This window comes from Pollachius pollachius (genome assembly GCF_949987615.1).
Source record: "Pollachius pollachius genome assembly, contig: scaffold_84, whole genome shotgun sequence".
Taxonomy (NCBI): Eukaryota; Metazoa; Chordata; class Actinopteri; order Gadiformes; family Gadidae; genus Pollachius; species Pollachius pollachius.
The window spans coordinates 90,960-115,302 of NW_027641413.1; the positions used below are offsets into that span (position 1 = coordinate 90,960).

Here is a 24,343-nt window from a genome sequence, read left to right on the forward strand (position 1 = left end):
ATGTATTGAAAATAAAAAATATATATTTTATTTTAACTAATCTTGAAATTTCATTCCGGAAAACGTGGCATCGTGACATTACATCACATTGCCGACAGGTAGCGATGTCGTTCCTCCATGGCGAATGAACGAAGAGCAGAAGAAGTGGTCCTGTGAAGCATCTCTGGTCTCGCTGTGAAACTCTGGGCTACCTACTTTATATTATTTATATATATTGTATTTCATGTTGATGAAATGTGGAGATTAAGCTCAGTGCGCCACAAAGCTGTTCCACAGGGCCGCAGCTTGGAAGAGTTCAAGTTAAAGAGACGAGAACATGAGAAGGGTGAGCATATTCTCCTCAACGTTCATCACTGGATTAATTTGTTGGTTCAGTCTGTACCAACCATATTGAAAGTGACTGAATGGATGGACGTCTCCTGCTGCAGTGCTGCGGAGAGCTCGGAAGGACCACCTGCTGGTCAGCAAGAGGCTCCTGCTGCGTGAAGATGAGGACGAGACGCCAATGGACGCTGCTTCAGGGGACAAGGTCAATGACCCCTCACTCCTTGTGTGATTGATTATGCATTCCTTTTGATTTAAACATGCACAATAGATAGAGGAACATATGGACACGCTCTCAAAGACCTGCAAACGCTGCGATCTCACTTTGCCCCCCCCCCCCCCCGATTTTCTTCTGACAAGGTGGTCCATCTAGTCCAGAAACTCCAGCAGAGCGGACAGGAGAAGGAGACTCATCTGAAAGCTCTGAGCGGTTCTCTGCGAAACCCATCGGCCCAGACAGTCTTCATAAAGTATGGTCTCCTCCGATCTTAATCGAAATTATTTGTTGCATTTATTAATAAGAGTGTAAGTGAAGAGGAGGTTTTTAGGAATGTCTAGGTGCTTGCTCGAGACCAATGGGGGTGTCTGGGAGAACACATGGTTGTCCAGTCAGAGTTCCAAAGTTTATAGGTTTTATTTTCCAAAGGTGCTGGCATTGCTGGACTGTATTGCTCAGTATATTCACAGTGCCTGTTCACTGTTTTGCACAAGCCCCCAGGAACAGTGCATACTTCCGCAATCCACCAGTGCTCAGCGGCCGAGCCTGGTATTGCAGCTTTTTAAGCGGGCTGTAGACGGGTCCCTCATTCAAGGGGCCCAGAAGTAGACATCTCCGTTCACTCCAATACAAGTGGGGAACAGGAATGTGCCTCCGCAAAAAATTACTGGATATCAATCAAAGGCTCATAATTATCTTTATGCCATGTATAATCATAATTATCTTTATGCAAAAACTAAAAAATGTAAGTTTTCTCTTTTCAAAACGCCACCTCAATCGTTTTATAAGCCGTTTTATGTTATTTTTTGCTGGAGAAGGAGGGGTGGGCAGCTGAAAGGAGTCGTAGTGAAACAAATGTTTCGGCATTCCAGAGGCCTAGTGCACGGCTCCGTTAACTTCTCGTGTCCGAGGTTTTTCCTTTTACTTAACATGAATGACGTCGATGGTTTTTAGTCACTGATGGTTTTTAACACAAAGTGTTTTAGTGATAAAGGGATTTTTAGACTGGTTCAGCTGCTGCTCAATGACTCTCACGTTCCTCTGCTTGTGATTCACCATGTATTGATCCATTCATTCAGAAGATCCAAAGACAGAACGGGTGCATTACGGTATCATTTTTATAATGTCAATAGCCTAATAAACATTTCAGTTATGTTAGTATTTAATTTTTCATTTGCTTGTTTAGCTATGTATGACAGTTAACAATGTTGGTGTAGGCCTATTACAAATATTTGTGGGTAGGCTACACCAACCTCGTTGCTGATCGATATGAAACCATTTATTTGTCTATAAATTATTGAAAGCATTTTTCGTAAATAGTTGGATGGAGTCTGTTTCTTAAGCAATAACATTAAACTGTATTGTTTTCTAGGACAACATACATTTACTATGTTGTTGGTATTATGTTATATGGAGCAATCTTTCATATTTATGAAGTTAACTTATACTTCCATGGTCGGTAAACAATGCGACTGCGATCGCTCAGACCTCTCGCTTATGATGCTACAATGCTAACAATTCTAAAAAACAAGAATATTTCTGCATCCGGGACGTCATGAACTAGGGCGCGGCTAGGCTCCCGTGATGCGGAAGCATATCTCTCCTTGACGTTGCCCTGCGCCATTGAGCAGTTAACATAGGAATGAATGGGCGCCATTTTGGAATCCGGTGTCCATTCTATAATGTCCATGGTTTTGCATAGGAAATTTCCTTTTCTAACGAGATGACCCGGAAGTACTTGCAGGAAAGGTTGTTTGAATCGTAGATGAGCGGCGAAGTCCCGCCCCTTTCCGGTAGAGCCCATGGGACCTATGAGATCGAAAAATATGAATGGGTTTCAATGGAGAGAAAGTAATTATCTTCTGGTCTCAGTCTCTTTATGCCCCGAATTACACATGTTGTTTGTGGATTTAAATGATAATTTATCACACTAAGAGTTTGACTGTTTAATGTGCAATTATTCAGTTAAAGGCTGTAGAGAAAACACAATGAGAAAGACTACACGTCTCGTATGTGACGTCACGCTCCCTGCGACTGGCGCGGACAAGACCGACGATCTCCCCATCGGCATAACTGAAAATCTCCACATGCCCCGACTTATGTTTTTCACCTCTTTTGATGCTTTTATCCTCCCCTTGGAAAAAAGCGGTGAAGTGGAGCAGAAAGATCGCCATGTTTGAACCAGAGCGGTGGTGACGTATCGCGTCAAGAGCAGCGAGGGGCTGCAGTTCATAAAGCGGCCTCACACAAAACGTTATCAAAGTTCTTTGCGATTTTTTTTTTTGTTTGCTTTGCATGAAAAATTTAAATCCACAAACAGCATATGTGTAAATCTGGGCATTTAAAGACTGGGACCAGAAAATAATTACTTTCTCTCCAATGAAACCCATTCTAACTTTCCTAGCCCAGAGGTCCCATGGGGGTCTTCCGGAAGGGGCGGACTTACGAGCTCTATAGTGTTCTATGGTTCGAATTCTTCAAATGCTAAGGAAAGGTGCCTTGATGCATCCTTTAACCCTCCTTTAGCATAGGTTACTCCTGAGCAACCTTTACAAAAGGAAAGGAGATATTGGTATCCCATAATGCTTTACGGCGGCAATATTTAAAGCAACCGGCCACCATCAGAGTTTAGGGTTAGGGTTAGGGACTACGCGAAGACGCATGAGAGACGCGGTAAAGCAAAAGAAAAGAAAATTGATAATGGATACAAATTCCAGAAATTAATTTATTTATTGCTGGTTAGTAAGCACATAATATACACCATGAGAAAATAAAATGGCAACCTCACATTTAGGAAAAACTACTGGGGACAGTTCATATCAATATAAGTTTAGCCTATTTTTTTTTTCACATTGAATTTTCACATCGGAAAATTGTAGCTTCACGCTACAGACACGAGAGGTCAGCAATACCCGCCGTCGCACTCGAGTCTAATTCATTTTAAACAGTGCTGTCTTTTCCTATATTCGAAAGGAAGCACCTTTTCATATCTCCTTGACCCGATGACGTTTTTCACAAAGGTTAAGGAAAGGCATAAAGGTAAGGTGATTTGACAATCCGAAGAGGCCCAAGGAGTTCAAAGGCACAGCTCTGTGTTCATTGTCTCTGAACAAAGGAAAAGGGTGTGGCTCAAAGGGTAATTCCGGTGTAAAATGGATTTGGGATATGTTTTGTATGATAACGAGTTGAAATGTTCGTTTTGGAGCACAAAAAACGTATATCGTTCTATCAAAACGCTATAAACTTGGAACGATGGGGCCACTGGTTATGGTAAAAACTAAATCGCTATTTTAAACCACTTAAAAGGCCAAAAGTAGCCCGACACTTCTTTGGTAGTATAATAAGGGTCTTAACATATAAAACGAGGAATTGAGAACTTTGTAAGTGTACAAATTGTTTATTAAAAAGGACATTTTATACACACAATACCATCAGTAGATCAACCGTCGACGCCATTTTGTTTTTAAGACTCGATAGATAGATTGACGAACACAGATATTGTGTCATCCGTCAGCAACATGCAAGCTCTGTGTTCGCCAATCTACTCTACTTGATATGCGTTTTTTGTGCTCCAAAATGAACGTTTCAACTCGTTATCATACAAAACATATCCCAAATCCATTTTACACCGGAATTACCCTTTAAATAGTCAGTGGCAGGGAGTGATTAACTGATTGACATGGGCTCATTGGAAAAATTAATGGGGAAATAAAGGGGCGTAGCTCTGGGTCTGTGAGGTGAGGAGGGAAAAAGAAAATCAGTAAGAAAACGTGTGTGTGTGTGTGTGTGTGTGTGTGTGTGTGTGTGTGTGTGTGTGTGCGCGCGCGCGCACACTTCTTCCAGGCATGAGAACAGCATGCATCTACTAGTAGGGCTCCTGAGTGGCTCCCAGGCTCAGTGGCGTCTGCTGGCCCTCCAGTGTCTCCACGAGCTGTCCCAGTCCCACCAGCCCAACGTGACCCTGGCTTGTGTGCCCGCCACCCCTTACCTGCTCACCTACCTGTCCGGCCAAAGCACCAAGCTGACCGTCAGTGGCACCAAACACAGAAAAATACTGTCTTAGAATTGTAATGTTGTCTTAACTATATTCGTAAACTGTGTGTGTGTGTGTGTGTGTGTGTGTGTGTGTGTGTGTGTGTGTGTGTGTGTGTGTGTGTGTGTGTGTGTGTGTGTGTGTGTGTGTGTGTGTGTGTGTGTGTGTGTGTGTGTGTGTGTGTGTGTGTGTGTGTGTGCGTGCGTGCGTGCGTGCGTGCGTGCGTGCGTGCGTGCGTGCGTGCGTGCGTGCGTGCGTGCGTGCGTGCGTGCGTGCGTGCGTGCGTGCGTGCGTGCGTGCGTGCGTGCGTGCGTGCGTGCGTGCGTGCGTGCGTGCGTGCGTGCGTGCGTGCGTGCGTGCGCGCGCGCGCGCGGGCACAGGAGCTGTGCCTCTACACACTGGGTAATCTGTGTCCAGACAGCGATGTTGTAAGAGACAAACTCTTGGCCCAAGGGATCATACCTGCCCTCAAGAATTGCATGGAGGTAAAGTTGTACATAGTAGTACACAAACACAGCGTATTGTTGCCGTTGTTTGTCATTTGTGTGTGTGTGTGTCTCCAGAGCCAGCGGTCCAACCTAGCCGTAGTGGAAGCCGTAGGTTTCACTCTCTCCCAGCTGCTTCAGGCCAAGGACGCAGTGGAGAAGATAACTCCGTGAGTCCTGCAGCAGAACTTCCACTATTCTCCACCGCATTCAGTGACGCTTCATAGGGCGTGGACTGTGACTCGGGGCTGTTCTCTCCTTCTGCAGGCCGGTCCTAGCGTCAGGCCTGCCTTCACTCCTGATGTCTGTGCTTACCCCGGACCCCCAGTTCGGCCTGGCTCCAGCCATCGAGTGTGCTTGGTGTCTTCACTACCTCACCTGCAGGTCGGGGTCTCCAACCGCCAGAGAAGCACCACATATGTTTATTCCCACTCCCATTCCCAATTACGTTCCCATAATCCTGTTACTTGTAGCCCTATTGACTTGTGGGTATTTTCCGCTCTGAATGGTGTCCAGTGCTATCTTTTAGGATTTGTATATTCTTAGTAGTGATCCAGTTATGTAATCTATATGATATGGCTTTCTTTAATCTGCCTTTGTTTTCTTAACCCATAGTACCGTGGGCAGCTCAGCCCTGAGAGCTGACGGGACCCTGTCAAGGTGCAGTTCTCTATTGGTGGCCCTAGGGGGTGCTGTTTCTAAAGGCACCAAAGAAGAAGGCATGGAACTGGTGAGGAAGGGGTGGATATGAAAAAAACATACTCTTTGATCGTTTCCCGTTCATTATTCCCATTTGATTGAAGCCCCTTACAATGTGGCAAAAATACAAATCAGTAATCTCTCAAATTAGGGTTTGGGATGTGGCTCTTAAACTGACTCATTTAATTTCTTCCCTACTGCTACTTCTTCTTCCTAGTTAGTCTGGCCACTTCTGCGCTCTGTGGGCAATCTGCTCTCGTCTGGTCCTCCGGGGGACATGGGCTCCCAGGCAGGCGACCTCCTGCCTGCGTTGTGCGCTCTTGCTCGGGCCTTCCTGCCTTCTCATCCGGCCCTGGCCCGGGAGAGCGCCTGGGTCCTCAACAACCTAACAGGTTGGACCGCACTGTGATGGCGCCTCATTACACCAGTTAGGGTTTGGGTTACCCTAACCCTAACCCTAACCTAACAGGTTGGACCGCACTGTGATGGCGCCTCATTACACCAGTTAGGGTTTGGGTTACCCTAACCCTTACCCTAACAGGTTGGACCGCACTGTGATGGCGCCTCATTACACCAGTTAGGGTTTGGGTTACCCTAACCCTTACCCTAACAGGTTGGACCGCACTGTGATGGCGCCTCATTACACCAGTTAGGGTTGGGGTTACCCTAACCCTAGTGGCAAGCTAGTGTGTTTATGTGTTGCTTGGCAACAGTTCAGTCTCAGTCCAGTTGCGGATCTATTTGTGTTTGCGGAACCAAATGAATCATTAAATAAATAAATAAACAAACAAATCAGCACGGCTGTGATTATCTTCGGCGCTCAGCCTATGGCATCGTACCTACAACTGAATCACGGCCATGCCGATATTCAGTACAACAGCACTCCCTCTCGTGTGATATTGCTTAATTCAAAAGGGCTGAGACTAAGGCCACTGTGAATGTGGAATATGGTGAATGTGTCGTTACTTCTTGTTTCTGGTACCGAAGCGGACGATTTGGAGAATTTCTACCAAGTGATGATTGTTTAGATTTACGCCATTCAAATCAAATATCTCTCGTCAATGATAAAGTAAAGAACAAATAACACACTTTATTATCAAGATGAGAACAAGGTCCGATGCAAGATTTGATGAATCCATGTTAAATGTAAAGTCAGGCAGGCAGACAGACTGAGCTTATAGTGAATATAATCTGTCTCTCGCTCGCACACAGCTGACTCCAGCGAGCTCTGCACTGCGCTGCTGGATCTCAGCCTGGTTCCAGAACTGATCCACCTCCTGCCTTTCTCTCAAGGAATCAACACAATGGTGAGCAGAGACAAACATAGCACTGATGAGTGTACACACACACCGATATCTGTTAGATCAACTGTTAGCTCAACAATACCGCTTCAATATCTGTTAGAGCAACTGTTGGCTCAACAATACCGCTTCACATGAAGCAGATTTTGTGAAACCTGTTTCACAACAACCGTGAAACCCAGTAACGATGGTGTGATAGCTCTCCCCTGTCATCCTTTGCACTTAGAAGTTTGCTAGATATGGATATACAGTGGGGCAAAAAAGTATTTAGTCAGCCACCAATTGTGCAAGTTCTCCCACTTAAAAAGACGAGAGAGGCCTGTAATTTTCATCATAGGTATACCTCAGCTATGAGAGACAAAATGAAAAAAAAAAATCTAGAAAATCACATTGTCTGATTTTTAAAGAATTTATTTGCAAATTATGGTGGAAAATAAGTATTTGGTCAATAACAAAAGGTCATCTCAATACTTTGTTACATGCCCTTTGTTGGCAATGACAGAGGTCAACAATTTTCTCTAAGTCTTTACAAGGTTTTCACACACTGCTGCTGGTATTTTGGCCCATTCCTCCATGCAGATCTCCCCTAGAGCAGTGATGTTTTTGGGCCTTCGCTGGGCAACACGGACTTTCAACTCCCTCCAAAGATTTTCTATGGGGTTGAGATCTGGAGACTGGCTAGGCCACTCCAGGACCTTGAAATGCTTCTTACGAAGCCACTCCTTCGTTGCCCGGGCGGTGTGTTTGGGGTCATTGTCATGCTGAAAGACCCAGCCACGTTTCATCTTCAGTGCCCTTGCTGATGGAAGGAGGTTTTCACTCAAAATCTCACGATACATGGCCCCATTCATTCTTTCCGTCACACGGATCAGACGTCCTGGTCCCTTGGCAGAAAAACAGCCCCAAAGCATGATGTTTCCAGCCCCATGCTTCACTGTAGGTATGGTGTTCTTTGGATGCAACTCAGCATTCTTTCTCCTCCAAACACGACGAGTTGAGCTTTTACCAAAAAGTTATATTTTGGTTTCATCTGACCATATGACATTCTCCAAATCCTGTTCTGGATCATCCAAATGCTCTCTAGCAAACTTCAAACGGGCCTGGACATGCACTGGCTTTAGCAGGGGGACACGTCTGGCACTGCAGGATTTGAGTCCCTGGCGGCGTAGTGTGTTAGTGATGGTAGCCTTTGTTACTTTGGTCCCAGCTCTCTGGAGGTCATTCACTAGGTCCCCCCGTTTGGTTCTGGGATTTTTGTTCACCGTTCTTGTGATCATTTTGACCCCACAGGGTGAGATCTTGCGTGGAGCCCCAGATCGAGGGAGATTATCAGTGGTCTTGTATGTATTCCATTTCCTAATAATTGCTCCCACAGTTGATTTCTTCACACCAAGCTGCTTACCTATTGCAGATTCAGACTTCCCAGCCTGGTGCAGGTCTACAATTGTGTTTCTGGTGTCCTTTGACAGCTCTTTGGTCTTGGCCATAGTGGAGTTTGGAGTGTGACTGTTTGAGGTTGTGGACAGGTGTCTTTTATACTGATAAGGAGTTCAAACTGGTGCCATTAATACAGGTAACGAGTGGAGGACAGAGGAGCCTCTTAAAGAAGAAGTTACAGGTCTGTGACAGCCAGAAATCTTGCTGGTTTGTAGGTGACCAAATACTTATTTTCCACCATAATTTGCAAATAGATTCTTAAAAAATCAGACGTGATTTTCAGATGTGATTTTCTGGATTTTCTTTTTTCATTTTGTCTCTCATAGCTGAGGTTTACCTATGATGAAAATTACAGGTCTCTCTCGTCTTTTTAAGTGGGAGAACTTGCACAATTGGTGGCTGACTAAATACTTTTTTGCCCCACTGTATCTAACTAAGTAACCTCTTATCTCCACGATGCGCATACGGACTCTTCCAACCTATCATGAAAGTGCTATTCTATTCTCCATTAAATGAATTAACTGGCTGACGAACTATGTATTTTTATAGTTTTAATTGCATGACAAATATTTTTGCTGTATGCCCATTTTAATGAGCTGTGTCCTCACATGAACGTGAGGACAAACTTAATTTCGACACCGCAAGCAAACTATGTGTTTTAGGCTCTGGGCGTAACTGTAAGTCACACCAGACCTAAATGGTTGACACAGTATTATTCTGCCTTATTGATTCTACACGTTTTATACGTGTTTCATAGGTTTATCATAAAGTTGTTCCTCCGATCTTATGTACTAATCCGTAGTATAATGCAATAACATTCTATAACATACATTTAATTAAGCATTCATCAAGCCATAAAAAGGTTTGATACTTTCTTACACATGAGTTGCTTGACATTCCATTATATACATTGGTCAGTCTGCTGCTAAAGCTGAAATGCATTAAGTGCTATCAGGTAAAGATAAAAACTCCTTCGTAGGGTTAATGAATCAACCTTACTTGACATATCATGTAGACTCACGATACGTTTTTGCGAGAGCCAATCACCAATATGGCTTTTCCCCCTGGTGCGTTATTGGCTCGTTTAATACAATGACGACAGGGAAGTGACAGCAAGCAGCCAATTGCATACAGAGTCATGTGAACTAGGCCCGTTGATCACGCCTCTTGTGCTGAAGAAAATGACAGCAGCTTCCCAAGACCAATGTGCAGTCAACGATTGATCTTGGTCCGGCAATAGCCAGGCTACATATCATGTACAGTCCCCCAAAACCACACATGCAGACATAAAACAAACAACAATAAATGGCATCACCCCAACTGGGCCCTCCATTTGTTTCCCAGCTCCTTCGGGTTCTGGGGAACGTTGCCCACCAGACTAACCCTAACCCTAACCAGACTAACCCTAACCCTCCATTTGTTTCCCAGCTCCTTCGGGTTCTGGGGAACGTTGCCCACCAGACTAACCGGTCCTGCTCCCAGCTGGCCCGTGCTGGCCTGGTGCCTGCCCTGTGTGCTACTCTCAGGATGTCTGAGCCGGACGTGGTGGCTCTGAGCCTGGAGGTCCTCTTCATGCTGGTAGCGGGTTGCCCACAAGTAAGTACCAGCACCTCGCCTTTCAGAAACCAAAGGTCGAAAGCACAGCAACAGCACTGTCTCTGGTGACGGTGGGTTATTGCGTGTGATGTGCCTGATTGATTACACTTGACATTAACTATTACTAATTTAAGGTTGCGGTTTAGGTTGAGTGTTAATGGGATACTTCACCGATACAGAACCGGCGTTCTATCATTATATAAAATCACTATTATAATATTAAAAAAAAAGTATTTTCTTCCCTCAGTCTAACCCAGTCTTCCCTTGGCCCAGCTGTCCTCTGTACATTTCTTCTGACCTGACGTCAAATGACGCGCTTGTAGAAGGGCTGGTTCCACAGGGTTTTTCCACTAAGGAATGAGGGGGGCAGGAGGTCGCGGACGAGATGTAAACACAATGTCCGCCATTTTTCTTCACCGCTTAGCTAGAGAACTAGTCCGACACAAACCTCCGACCATGGCAGAAGCAAATTTGCAATGGGAAACATTGCAAAACAACACAAGTAGAGACCCGTGTATTGATTCTCAGCCATGATGGATAAGGAATTGGGGGAAGAATCGTTGGCTTTGACTCTCTGAAGTCCAGATTGAACTGCAACTTCAGATTGATGTGGAAGGACCAGAGACGTCAGAGTACCAGACGCAGTTGTTTATTCATAATATCATCTCAAACAACTCCGTCGGGTTCTCCGACATCTCTGGTTCTTCCACTTCCACATCAATCTGAAGTAGACTGAACTGCGACATGCTGCCGAGGCCCGCCGCCTCGGCAGCGGGCCTCGGCGGGAGACAATCGCGGGCAACAATCCCTTTCTCCTCCATGTCGCGATTCGCAGTTTCACATCAATCTGAAGTTGCAATTCATTCTGGACTTCAGAGAGTCAAAGCCAACATATCTTCCCCCAATTCCTTCTCCACCATGGCCGAGAATCAATACACAGGTCTTATTTTGCAAACCCGCACACGACAGTACCCAAGAATTCCATTCCGACCAGACCCGCTATAAATTGATACCGACGCCCGACCCGCACCCGAAGAAAAATTAGACACATTAGCTGGAACGCCGCGGAAATACACCATCTGGTGTTTGGCGTGGTGCTTTAGATGTGCAAAAAAAGACATCATCCACTGTGGACGATTTTAGTCGACTCCTCTGCTCCTGAATAACATCTCCAGCACCGGAGAAGTCTCCCTCGCAATCGCAAAACCTGCGACCGACCTTCGCTGTTTAGGCGTCCTACCTGACCAGTACCTACATAACTTTTCCCCCGTTTCATCAAAAATTGTGCGGTTCACCCCTCGGGTACCCGAACCCGTGCAGGACTCTGGCCGAGATAACCCCCACTACGAGTCTTTACTTGTTGTGGAAGTACCAGAGACGTCCGAGAACCCGACGCAGTCTTTAATTCATAATATCATCCGGAGGCGCACACAGCTTTTGGCCGTGATATTATATTTTGTATTATTTATATATAGAGAGAGAGAGAGAGAGAGAGAGAGAGAGAGAGAGAGAGAGAGAGAGAGAGAGAGAGAGAGAGAGAGAGAGAGAGAGAGAGAGAGAGAGAGAGAGAGAGAGATCCGGGAGTCCACAAACGGTGTGAATCAGAGGCGTCATCAGCCCCTTTTAACTGGGGCACGTACCCCAGTAAAAGTATCGAGTGCCCCAGTAAAATTCCAGTGATCATTATTAAATGAATCCGCAGTAGCGCCGCTCTCGCTATGGAACCGGCAGGATTCATCAAGCGCATCTCCTGTGGCCTCGGAGTCTTGAGTGAAGCCTGTCACTTACCAGCCAATCAAAAAAAGAAAGGGGCTACATAATAGCCAATCAGAAAATAGCACTACTGTATCTGTGTAAGATTTAACGCAACAACCAATGAAAAAAGCATAGTAATTCTGGAATCGTTGACGTGATTCTTCTGACTGTTTTGTCGTAAACCCAGTGGAAACCACGGGAGCTGGAAACAGCACAAAGTAAGTCATCCCCTGTTTTATTGTTACAACAAATTCACAACTTGTTGGACACAAACAATGACAACTTGATTATTGTTAGAGAATGTTGCCCACATAATTAGCATCAGTTTTTCAATACTGAGCGTCTGTAGCCTAAATTTAGCAGCTAGCCAACAGTTTTACAGCCTGCTCTCTCTCTCACACACACAAACACCATGCGTGCACACACACACGCGGAAAATGAATAATGAATGAGTAATTGGCTGTCTTCAAAACTTGAGAGCCCTATAAAAGTATAGGCCTTTGTTTTGTGAAGCTGTCCTGTAAAACTACACATTAGCCTTCTGAAAAACGATTCAGATGGACATCAGGAAATTCTTCATGAACAGAGGCAGAGGGAGAGGAGCAGTGAGGAGATGAGGAGGACGAGGGAGGTATGATAATTGCCCACATTAGCGTTAACATTAAGATTTATGCTGTTAATAGCCAACAATTGCTTGCATGATGTGCTGTGATTTGATTAATGGTTTAATGGCAAACTAAAATAAGTTTGCTGCATTTGAAAATGTACCTTATAATCTACAGAATCAGTGAAAAAAAACCTGTAATAGGTTATCTGACTGGTTTTGCCTTGAAGGGAAGTTTGTCTCAATTTTACCTTTTCAGTTTTGTCTATACTGAAAAAGGTAAAAGGAAAGCCTATGGAATGCATGCAGTGAGTATACTTAGGCCTATGTGGATGCTGCTGGCTAGGTGCTGCTACTCTCATTGAGGGGCAGAGTGCTGGAGGAGGAGGAGAAGGAGAAGGAGAGGGGAGAGAGAACAGGCTGGGCAGTCCAGGGCCAGGCAGGGGGAGGAGGAGGAGGAGGAGGAGGAGGAGTAGGAGGAGGAGAGAGACAGGCAAGAATCGGATGAAGGACATGATGGGGCCTAGATCAGAATATCGAGGAGGATATCTGTGACCTAGGGGAGATATATTTTTTCTCCATGTCGTTCTGCCAAACTTATGCTGTTTCCACACAGCTTGTAAATAGTATACATGTGCATTTTAGATTTTACCATCTTCTTAGAGTTTGTTAGCCTAAGGCACAACTTCTCCTTAAAAGGGAGCATCCTGCAAAATACTGCTTTAGATAAAAAGATGAAGGTCATAAAGAGGTGAAGGTCATAAAGAGAATTTTTTATGTTTATTTGTTAGTTACTTAATTTTCCTGAAATACTTATTTTAAATGTGGATTGAGGTTGAGGTAGCTAATAATCTGAGTCTTTCTTATCTTAAAGGGTTGCATTGAGAGGCTCTTATTGTTTGTAGATCTTTGAGGTGTGTATGTGTTTAAGTAAATATCATTATACAGTACTCATGAATCTTTACCTTTACTTTAATGTATAGCCTACAGTATGACAGTGATGATAATGATTTTTAGGCTCTTACATACCTTTCTGTAGCCATCTATTTCATATTCTGCGCACAAAAAAACAGAAAAAAAAAGAGTATTGGGAGTTAGGGGCCAGTAAAGCTCTGTCTAGCAACGCCCCTGGAGTGAACGCTGATTGGATGTTATGTTACGTCCCTCAGGGAGTGAACGCTGATTGGCTGTTATGTTACGTTCTCAGGGAGTGAACGCTGATTGGCTGTTACGTTACGTCCCTCAGGGAGTGAACGCTGATTGGCTGTTATGTTGCGTTCTCAGGGAGTGAACGCTGATTGGCTGTTATGTTACGTTCTCAGGGAGTGAACGCTGATTGGCTGTTACGTTACGTCCCTCAGGGAGTGAACGCTGATTGGCTGTTATGTTACGTTCTCAGGGAGTGAACGCTGATTGGCTGTTATGTTATGTTCTCAGGGAGTGAACGCTGATTGGCTGTTATGCTATGTCCCTCAGGGAGTGAACGCTGATTGGCTGTTATGCTACGTCCCTCAGGGAGTGAACGCTGATTGGCTGTTATGTTACGTCCCTCAGGGAGTGAACGCTGATTGGCTGTTATGTTACGTTCTCAGGGAGTGAACGCTTATTGGCTGTTATGTTACGTTCTCAGGGAGTGAACGCTGATTGGCTGTTATGTAACGTTCTCAGGGAGTGAACGCTGATTGGCTGTTATGTTACGTTCTCAGGGAGTGAACGCTGATTGGCTGTTATGTTACGTTCTCAGGGAGTGAACTCTGATTGGCTGTTATGTTACGTTCTCAGGGAGTGAACGGTGATTGGCTGTTATGTTACGTCCCTCAGTGAGTGAACGCTGATTGGCTGTTATGTAACGTTCTCAGGGAGTGAACGCTGATTGGCTGTTATGTTACGTCCCTCAGGGAGTGAACGCTGATTGGCTGTTATGTTACGTCCCTCAGGGAGTGAACGCTGATTGGCTGTTATGTTACGTTCTCAGGGAGTGACGGCTGATTGGCTGTTATGTTACGTTCTCAGGGAGTGAACGCTGATTGGCTGTTATGTTACGTTCTCAGGGAGTGAACGCTGATTGGCTGTTATGTTACGTTCTCAGGGAGTGAACGCTGATTGGCTGTTATGTTACATTCTCAGGGAGTGAATGCTGATTGGCTGTTATGTTACGTTCTCAGGGAGTGAATGCTGATTGGCTGTTATGCTACGTCCCTCAGTGAGCGAACGCTGATTGGCTGTTATGTTACGTCCCTCAGGGAGTGAACGCTGATTGGCTGTTATGTTAAGTCCCTCAGGGAGTGAACGCTGAATGGCTGTTATGTTACGTCCCTCAGTGAGTGAACGCTGATTGGCTGTTATGTAACGTTCTCAGGGAGTGAACGCTGATTGGCTGTTATGTTACGTTCTCAGGGAGTGAACACTGATTGGCTGTTATGTTAAGTCCCTCAGGGAGTGAACGCTGATTGGCTGTTATGTTACATTCTCAGGGAGTGCACGCTGATTGGCTGTTATGTTATGTTCTCAGGGATTGAACGCTGATTGGCTGTTATGTTACGTCCCTTAGGGAGTGAACGCTGATTGGCTGTTATGTTACGTTCTCAGGGAGTGAACGCTGATTGGCTGTTATGTTATGTTCTCAGGGAGTGAACGCTGATTGGCTGTTATGTTACGTTCTGAGGGAGTGAACGCTGATTGGCTGTTATGTTACGTCCCTTAGGGAGTGAATGCTGATTGGCTGTTATGTTACGTCCCTTAGGGAGTAGGTCCCGACCGATAGTGATTTTAGAGTGCCGATGCCGATTATTTTCTGAGAAAAATTACGATAACGATTTAATCGGCCGATTATAAAAAAAAAGCATATAAAACGTATTTTTTGATACCTTAAATATACTTTAAACACTTTTGACGAATATGTGAATTGAATGCAGAACCTTTGAGTGTTTTAGAATACATTTACAGTCGAAAATGAGTGCAAATACAGCCTTATCTTATTGTCAATAAAATAAAAAGATCTTAAAAGAATGAGTGCAGGAACTTATTTTTATTGGTAACATAGTTCTAACAAAGTAGTACAGGACAGTACAGGAAGAACTATTTTGTAACTATACGCAACATCTTTGAAAACAAATCAATAATAATATAAAATAACTGTATAGGAACGAGGTAACATGTTGTGTGGGGCAAGCAGCATATTAACATTTTGCACAACAATCTTTTGACATAAAGTGCAGCAAGAAGAACTTTTTTGTAACTATACACAACATCTTTGAAAACAAATCAATAATAGTATAAAATAACTATATTAACAAGGTAACATGTGTTGTGTGGGGCAAGCAGCATATGGATATTTTCCAAATAGAATTCTATTCACAAGCCCCTGCCAGTCATAGAATCCTTAATATTGCCACTTCAGCAGAGGCACGTTGTAGTGCAGGAAGCACAGCTTTTCAGCATTCTCTCCCTTGAGGGAGCTGCGCTTCTCCTCATAAATGTTGCCAATGGTACTGAACACCCTCTCACTTGGCACAGAGGAAGGTGGACAGCAAAGGTATCTCCTGGCCAGGCCCGACAGTCCCTTGAAGCGGAAACCGTTGCTCTTCCACCACTCCAGTGGGTTCCCCTTTTTCCGGTCTATGACAGGCTCCCTCATATACCGTTCCAGCTCTTCAATGATCTCCTCTGGTTCCTCGTCCTGAGTGGTTGAAGAGAGCATGCTGTCATACAGACTGTCTAGAACACTGTGGGCCCGTCCCTCCTCCACTCTCTGTCGTTTTGGATCTCCCTCTTCTTCACAGGCAGTGTCTCCTTGTGTTTCTGGTGGATTCCTCTGTGCTTCTTCCATTACCCAGGCTTTGGCTTGACCTAGTGTCTCTGGTGACAAGGGCCGCTCCTTGTAGTGTGGATCGAGCAGACATGCGAGCACCACCTCTTTTGCCTCTTTCAACTTAGAGAACCTTTTCTCCAGGCTCTCCAGCATGGTCTTTCTTAGAGTCTTGATTCCTCTGCTGTTTGGTCCCTCTGACTCGAGCAGACACTTCAGCACTGCTACACAAGGTATAATGCAGGAAGCAGAGGAATCGGCCATGCTCATTTCAAGTGTTATATCTTCCAGTGGTGTCAGGGTCTCCGCCAGGTTGGCTGCCACGTCCCACTCCTCTGCACTTGGACATACAAAATGGCCGTGGTCACTAGAATAGGCTGTGATTGCTCTCTTTTGCTCAATCATCCTGGCAATCATATGCAGTGCGGAGTTCCACCTGGTTTGCACTGCCTGGATAATGGAATGGTTAGGAACACCAACCTCTTGCTGAATAACAGAGTCGTTGTTGTGCTACCACTGAATGGTTGAAGTGTGTGGCTATTCTTTTTAGTTTCGCCAAAATGTCCCCAACCATCCTCTGGGAGTGGAGGCCATCATTGATTACCAGCTGAAGAGTATGGGCAGTGCAGTTCAGGCCAGGCATCTCTGTAAGTCACATGCCTTTCATCATGCCTTTGCGCCGCTGTCCCTCAGCACCAGGTGGACACGCTGTGTGTCAATGTCCCATTCTTTCAGTAAGTTCAGGAAAGTCTCAGCAATATACTCGCCTGTGTGGGACCCAAACATGGCCTTTACATTTAACACAACTTGGACTCTCTCCCAGTTCTTGTCAATAAAATGAGCTGTCAAGCTCATTAGAGCCTCAGTGGATCCTGACCAACAGTCAGTAGTAAAAGCAATGCTGCTTCCTGCATTTTCCACAGAGAGAAGTTGCTTTAGTCTATTTGCAACTTGAGAATACACTTCTCCCATCAGCTGAGTGCGGAAATACTTTTCACTTTTTTGAGGATACCTGTGCTCTGCCACGGCCAGGACTCTTTTAAAACCTTGACCCTCCACAACGGCATAGGGCAATATATCAGTGGCAATCATTTCCATTATTAGTTTGTCCAGCTCCTTTGTTCTCGGGTCATTTAGGTTCCACTTTGTGTTCCTATCAATCACTTGTGCAAGTGTGGGCTGATTAGTTTTCTTAGTTAGTGCTTCTGCCTTTCTTTGTGCTTCATGAAGAGCCTGTCTTTGTGATTCCACATAAGCTTCATTATGTCTAAGTCTAAGTGTTGCCATAAGTTGGTTGTGTTTCTTGTTTTTTGACGGCTTGATCCCTGGCTCACAGAAGCTGCACATGCATTACAAACTGCTTCACCAGTAGGCCCCTTGGTGAAGTAGTCCCAAACCTTGCTATGAGTCTTATCTGACATCTGTAAAAGAAAAAAAATGTCATAAATATGCATTGGCTTAAGAAATAAAGTTTTAAAAAATATTTCTTAAGTTACTTGGGGCATTTTGAAACTCGGATATAAAGCATTTTCCATCTGCAAGGCTTATACATAAATATACCTTATTTACAATTTATGCATTTATAATAAGCTACCGCAATCAAATGTAAAATAAATAAATAACTCCCAATGTGCTGCGCTCGTGAGTAGTGACTAACACGTGCGCACTGAGCAGTATGGTCTCACCGTTAGTCTACAGTATAACAAATTAACATGGCCTCGGACCTAAAGAAAAACAGGCACAACATGCTCAAACAACGCGTCTTGTGTACATTGGTGAGGTGAGCGCGCAGCTGCCTGAGCGAGCATGCTTTCATGTTGTACGGTAAAATTCAATCTCCGGCTATTTTTACTCCAGCTAAAGTTGCTAGTTAGCAAGGCTAGGTTAGCTTTACTGTATTTGAAGGGTAGTGGGGGGTTAGGTGTACTTTTCCTTTTTTTAAGCATGACCTACACGTTTAAAAGGACCAATTGTTCATTACACAAACTAGTTATAAACTTACCGTGGGGGGAAACTCTGCTCGGTTTATCCAATGAGCTCAGCACATTCAAGCTACATGCGCTCGGGTGTTGTGTCCAAAAATGAGTGCGGTGGGTGAGACTGAGAGCCTTTCTTAAGTAGAATGGAGTAGGAGCGCACTCTGCTGGATACTAAGCGCAATAACATTTCAAAAAAAAAAGAAAAAATCGGTTGTAATCGGCGTCTTTTGGCAGATGTTGATTATTTTCAAAAAGGCTATAATCGGCCGATTAAATCGGCAGGCCGATGAATCGGTCGGGCCCTATTAGGGAGTGAACGCTGATTGACTATTATGTTAAGTCCCTCAGGGAGTGAACGCTGATTGGCTGTTATGCTACGTCCCTCAGGGAGTGAACGCTGATTGGCTGTTATGTTAAGTCCCACAGGGAGTGAACGCTGATTGGCTGTTATGTTACGTTCTCAGGGAGTGAATGCTGTTTGGATTGTGGGAGTTGTCGTCTTCAATCCGCAAGCACCAAAAAGTCACTGTCTGCCTTTACTCGGTCAAGGAGGCTATTCGACTAAATGTATGACCCACTTTTAATACAGATTCATTTCTCCACCGGTAAAGTACTCCTTTAAGTGAGTCTTTAAATTGAATGTTTTTCATGTGTTTTTATTGTTTTATCGCTGTGTATTTATTAAAGTCGTAATGTGTAATACTTCAACGAGCTAGCAGCTAAAGTGACAAGGGTTAGGGTTAACCCTAACCCTAACCCTAACCACATTTTATCATGGCCACTCCCAACGCCCCTCTCCCATACAGGGTTAGGGTTAACCCTAACCATATCTTACCATGGCCACTCCCAAAGCCCCTCTCCCATACAGGGTTAGGGTTAACCCTAACCCTAACCCTAACCACATCTTACCATGGCCACTCCCAACGCCCCTCTCCCATACAGGGTTAGGGTTAACCCTAACCCTAACCATATCTTACCATGGCCACTCCCAAAGCCCCTCTCCCATACAGGGTTAGGGTTAACCCTAACCCTAACCCTAACCACATCTTACCATGGCCATTCCCAAAGCCCCTCTCCCATACAGGGTTAGGGTTAACCCTAACCCTAACCACATCTTACCATGGCCACTCCCAAAGCCCCTCTCCCATACACTAGCTGAGCCCGTTCACGTCTGCACAGCCCGTAGGAGGGGACAGGGTTTGGAAGTTAAACTGGTATTGAGTTATTAATTGAGTTGTTAATTCTGACTTTTTCCCGGCATTGACCTGCAAGGGGGGTGGCGGTCAATGTAACACTGAAGGCATTTTTACAATTTCACTATCTTGCCTGTTTAAAACCAAGGGGTTATATTCTCCCTTCGTCACAGAGCCGGCTTTCTGGGTTCATTGGAGCAGGCGGGGCTACGCACGGAGACCTCTTTAGAATCATTTGCATACTCTGTTTACACAGTTTTTTTAACCACTCATGCAAGAATGAGTAGACTACATCTGAGTTTAGGCTACAAACACCATTAACTATTTACAAGTGCAAAAACGCCAACAGTGCAAGGTCATGATTCAGTGCAGAACTATTTACAAAGTCTTCTACCCAAGTCCCGCCCCTGATATCGCAAAGCCGTCTAATCGCATTTTCATGAAAATGGATCCCTCAATATGTGTAGGATTCGAGAGGGGACATTGGGGTGCGAAATCAAGACAGTATATTGCCTCGTTCAGTGTAAACTCGCGCATCATGCAGTGGAAAGTTTAAAATAAGGCAGGTTATATTCGTTAGTGTAAAAATGCTTATTGAGACGTTAAACTGGCTAACCCTCATTGTGCCCAGGCAGCGGAGGAGTTTGTGGGGCAGAACGGCCTAGCGCTGCTCGAAGCTGTCCAGTATAACGGCGACGGAGAGATCCGTCAAAGAGCGGCACACCTCCTGGAGCACCACCTACCCTCCCAGCACACGGTGGAACCAGCTAACCTCCCAGCACACGGTGGAACCAGCTAACCTCCCAGCACACGGTGGAACCAGCTAACCTCCCAGCACACGGTGGAACCACCTACCCTCCCAGCACACGGTGGAACCACCTACCCTCCCAGCACACGGTGGAACCAGCTAACCTCCCAGCACACGGTGGAACCAGCTAACCTCCCAGCACACGGTGGAACCACCCACCCTCCCAGCACACGGTGGAACCAGCTAACCTCCCAGCACACGGTGGAACCAGCTAACCTCCCAGTACACCTCCTGGAACACCACCCACCCTCCCAGTACACGGTGGAACCAGCTAACCTCCCAGCACACGGTGGAACCACCCACCCTCCCAGCACACGGTGGAACCACCCACCCTCCCAGCACACGGTGGAACCACCCACCCTCCCAGCACACGGTGGAACCACCCACCCTCCCAGCACACGGTGGAACCAGCTAACCTCCCAGTACACGGTGGAACCAGCTAACCATGGAGCCACCGTTTAGCTTTCCAATGAAAGGCCATAACCGCGCCCCTGGTGCTGCCTGACAGGCAGGATCACGGGGGGTCCAGAGCAGGGCCCCTCGCTGGCAGGGGGGGGGGGGGGGGTCCAGAGCAGGGCCCCTCGCTGGCAGGGGGGGGGGGTCCAGAGCAGGGCCCCTCGCTGGCAGGGGGGGGGGGTCCAGAGCAGGGCCCCTCGCTGGCAGGGGGGGGGCCCTCACAGGCGGGCGGGGCCCCTCGCTGGCGGGCAAGGTTACCTGATTGTAAAGCTGATCCAGTTCATGGTGTATATTTTGTATAGGTTTTTATATGTAATACGCAGATTTTAAACTATCTGTGAAATTGACTGCTTTATGTCCTATGTTAATGAGAATAATTTAACTATTGCGGTATAAGATCCCTTGGCAATGAAAAACAGCTTTGTTTCATATCTGACTTGAGTGACAGTGACACAGTTTGCCTTCTATAACAACGGGCGTAGAAATGGAACGACACTTGTGTGTGTCGAGGTGTTCTCCAGGGCATGTACTTAACGTTGTTGTTCTACAACGATGGCATGTAGTCCTTTTGTATGTTGATGATTACAATCTGGGTGTCTCTGTAATGGAACTGACAAAGACTGTTGAATTATATACAACGTCAGCCAGCCTCCTTGAAAAGACATTAATGTGCGGGTGCACTGCGCGCGTTCATGAATGCGCGTTCATGTTTGCCTTCCTGGTGAGCTCGGCCAGGAACCGCTACTGTTGCCAACAAACGAGGCGTCGCAGGTGGGGCAGTTTGACATCATACACAAAACGAAACCTAAGTTGAATTGTGGTTGTGGGGAATTCAACGGAGCAGACAATCTCCTGAAGAGAAGGAAACGCAACTCGGGAACAGCTATCAGTAGGTAGGCTAATGTTCGTTTTGTAAAAGCTATTTGAAATTTTCTGAATCCAGAATGTGATGAAATATGAATAAAATGAATGCTTTTCTTTATGTCTGCATTTTATTAATACATTATTTATTACTTTCATTGTCATCTCAGTTTTACAATGTGGCTGGAGTCCAATTCACCGGTAGGTTGGAACACCATGCAGGCCCACGGGGCCCTGCTGCGGGGATGTTGATACTCCATGTTGCTCCTCTCGGATCCCTGAAATTTAGCCTTTTCAGTAAGTTCAACTACAATTCCACTACTTAAAAAGTAAATAGATCAGCTGACTATCAGTAGTTTCTTCTTTTAAAATAAGTTTTGTTTCCTTGTTGGGTAGGCCTAGGTGAAGAGGTTTCCCTGTGGGCCGGTCCACTTTGAAATGTATTTTGGGCTGCGGTGCGGGGGAGTCCCACACTGCGCCCAGTGCCCACTTGCCGTTGTACTTAGATCACGCAAAATACAAGTATTGAGCAATCGCAAAATGCCCCCCCTCCTCCCCGCCGTCAAGATATCTGCGCAGGGGGCGGGTACGGGCCTGAAACTCCCGGTCTGAAAACGGGTCCCACTCCGTCCCTGATAGTAATAACTGAGTCGGATTTTTCCATATTTTGTTGTTATGTAAAGATGACAACGGAGGGAGGCAGATTTCCGTCTTGTGGTTTACTGAGAAGCACCCGCATAAGTATCCCATGTGCTGCTCGCAGGTGTGATTGTAGATGGTGAAAAAGACGGAGGATTGAAGAGAAGAGCAAAACAGCAGATCCTCTAGCAGCCCGTGGGGTCGCATAGAAAGAATAATAATGAAAAAAAAGTCTTTCAAAAAGAAAAAAAGTTTTTTGCAGTTTTTGTATTTCATTGTATGCGGCATTGATAAGTAGCCTAAGTGTTAAAGTGAGGTTGTTGAGAAAACGGGGGATTGTTTTAATCAATTGTAAATAGAACGGGCATTGCCATTGGCTCCTGGTGACCAATCGGATGGAAGAACACGTGTGCAAGCTCTGTTGCGATGATTTGTGACTGTGAAGTGAAAAGGCTATAGTTGGAGCAAAAAGTATCCTGTGTCGCTCGTATGACACAGAAAGTATAAACAGGTAACTGTCTCGGTCCCGAAGAGGATTATTTTTGTCTCTCATTTGGACTCGGTGTCGACCAGCCCTCGTCTTGGATTCGACAATTCGACATTCGTGGTGTTGACTGCATCTCTGGCAGAATGTAAGAGCCATGCTGCCTCCCAGAGGCTAATTTGGCGTTTTGCTTGAAGCACTCAATGGGCTATCGCCCGGTGTAACCAAACCATGTAAGCAACCTGACTGAGCGATGGCGATACAACGTTAATTGGTAGTGAACGCAGTGTACGTGCATGTCTGTGCACGTGAAGTACTTAATGGACGTGTAGACTTTACGCTCGTGCATGTTACAGTGCCCGGTGTCCCACTTTATGATGGGTAGCAGAATACGTTTAGAGGAAGTTATTTGGTGTGATCAGTAAGGGGGCCTCACATCAATTTTAGCCTAAGGGCCAATGAGCCTAACCCTCGGGGCCATTGACCGCCTTAATCCGTAGGCTACTACTACTACTACAATACAGTCCACTACATCAGTAATAATAATACTTATTTTTGACATCGCAAGCTTATCATTATTTAGGCCACTGTGGGCCAGACTTGGGAATTTGAAAGCAAATTCCCCATTGGGGTTCCCTAGGCTAGGGTTGCTTTAGCTGGTTTTAAAGCAGTTGGTTTTAAGTGTCATTACATTTTGTGATTAATAAATGTGTTACCATGTTGGACACATGCTTGATTTGTTGTAACATGGTAACATGTTACTTGTAACAGGGTAATGATGTCACTTAGACGGACTGAACGGACTACAAGTTTTTACCCAACTATCAAAAGCCTGCATGATTTCCCTCGATTTGACATTTGTATGGAAGGACTACATCTCCGTGAAGAACTGCATTGGGTAAGTACAGACAACATGTTTGAAGTTTTTACTGGAAATGTTTGACCTCATATTTGAACAACAATTAAACCAATTAGCCTCATGCTCATTGCAACTGAGTAAAGCATTACATTTTTTATTTAATGATCGTTATTTTTGTCTTCAATGGCAACTTTGAAACACCTTGCTCAGTATGGTATTTCTTTGTGGTTGCATAATTTGTGTTTACTTGTGTCTTTTGTGAAACTGCCGGTCAGGTATAAAAGTCCAATGGCGCCATCTAGTGCAAAACCAAAGACAGTAAATCAATTAGATTTCTAATGTAATCAAAAAACAACAACTTGACATTCAAAATAAAATAAGAACTAGTTCATATACACTGTTTATAAATCGATAGAGCACAATGTATTGAGTTTGTTTATATGGGATGAAAATTATTGAATGGCGAATAAAAAATTGCCTTAATTAATTAAGCAGTAGTTTACAATATAATAGTATGAGATATTCCCCTGGCGGCAGAGGAAAGGCACAAGTGTCTTCAATTAATTGGGAACAGGGTTGGGAAAAACGGTTATTATTGTTAGGTTATTTTTTCATGCTGCTACCATTTGGTGCCGGGTTGGGGTTATTGCATTTTTTCTTTTTTCATAGTGCTGCCGCCATCTGGTGGCGAGATAAGGTTATTGCTTTTTCTGAATACTGCTGCCGCCATCGGGGGCGAGTTAGGGTTATTGCTTTTTCTGACTACTGCTGCCGCCATCTGGTGGCGAGATACGGTTATTGCTTT

General features: G+C 45.1%; 1 protein-coding gene and 1 long non-coding RNA gene across 2 annotated transcripts; both read left to right on the forward strand.

Annotated features, from left to right (window-relative positions):
- The first annotated feature begins 145 nt into the window (after positions 1-145).
- Positions 146-20,784, forward strand: LOC307091610 (transmembrane and coiled-coil domain-containing protein 6-like). The gene is made up of 12 exons (XM_079759246.1): positions 146-325; positions 429-529; positions 685-794; positions 4,385-4,568; positions 4,955-5,059; positions 5,138-5,229; positions 5,327-5,443; positions 5,675-5,789; positions 5,976-6,150; positions 6,971-7,065; positions 9,925-10,092; positions 20,063-20,784. The coding sequence occupies exons 1-12, from the start codon at positions 235-237 to the stop codon at positions 20,228-20,230; spliced, it is 1,521 nt and encodes a 506-aa protein (XP_079615372.1). The 5' UTR covers positions 146-234; the 3' UTR covers positions 20,231-20,784.
- Positions 20,785-20,853: 69 nt separating this feature from the next.
- Positions 20,854-23,563, forward strand: LOC307091611. The gene is made up of 3 exons (XR_013812747.1): positions 20,854-21,588; positions 21,727-21,853; positions 23,451-23,563. It is a non-coding gene; the product is annotated as an uncharacterized lncRNA (long non-coding RNA).
- Positions 23,564-24,343: the final 780 nt, after the last annotated feature.

What these genes read in the sequence shown, in the direction of transcription:
- LOC307091610 (XM_079759246.1), top strand. Translation starts at nt 235, where the DNA reads ATGTGGAGATTAAGCTCAGTGCGCCACAAAGCTGTTCCACAGGGCCGC. An exon ending in CCCTCAAGAATTGCATGGAG is followed by an intron (nt 5,060 to 5,137) that starts GTAAAGTTGTAC and finishes GTGTGTCTCCAG; the next exon opens with AGCCAGCGGTCCAACCTAGC. An exon ending in GGTCCTCAACAACCTAACAG is followed by an intron (nt 6,151 to 6,970) that starts GTTGGACCGCAC and finishes GCTCGCACACAG; the next exon opens with CTGACTCCAGCGAGCTCTGC.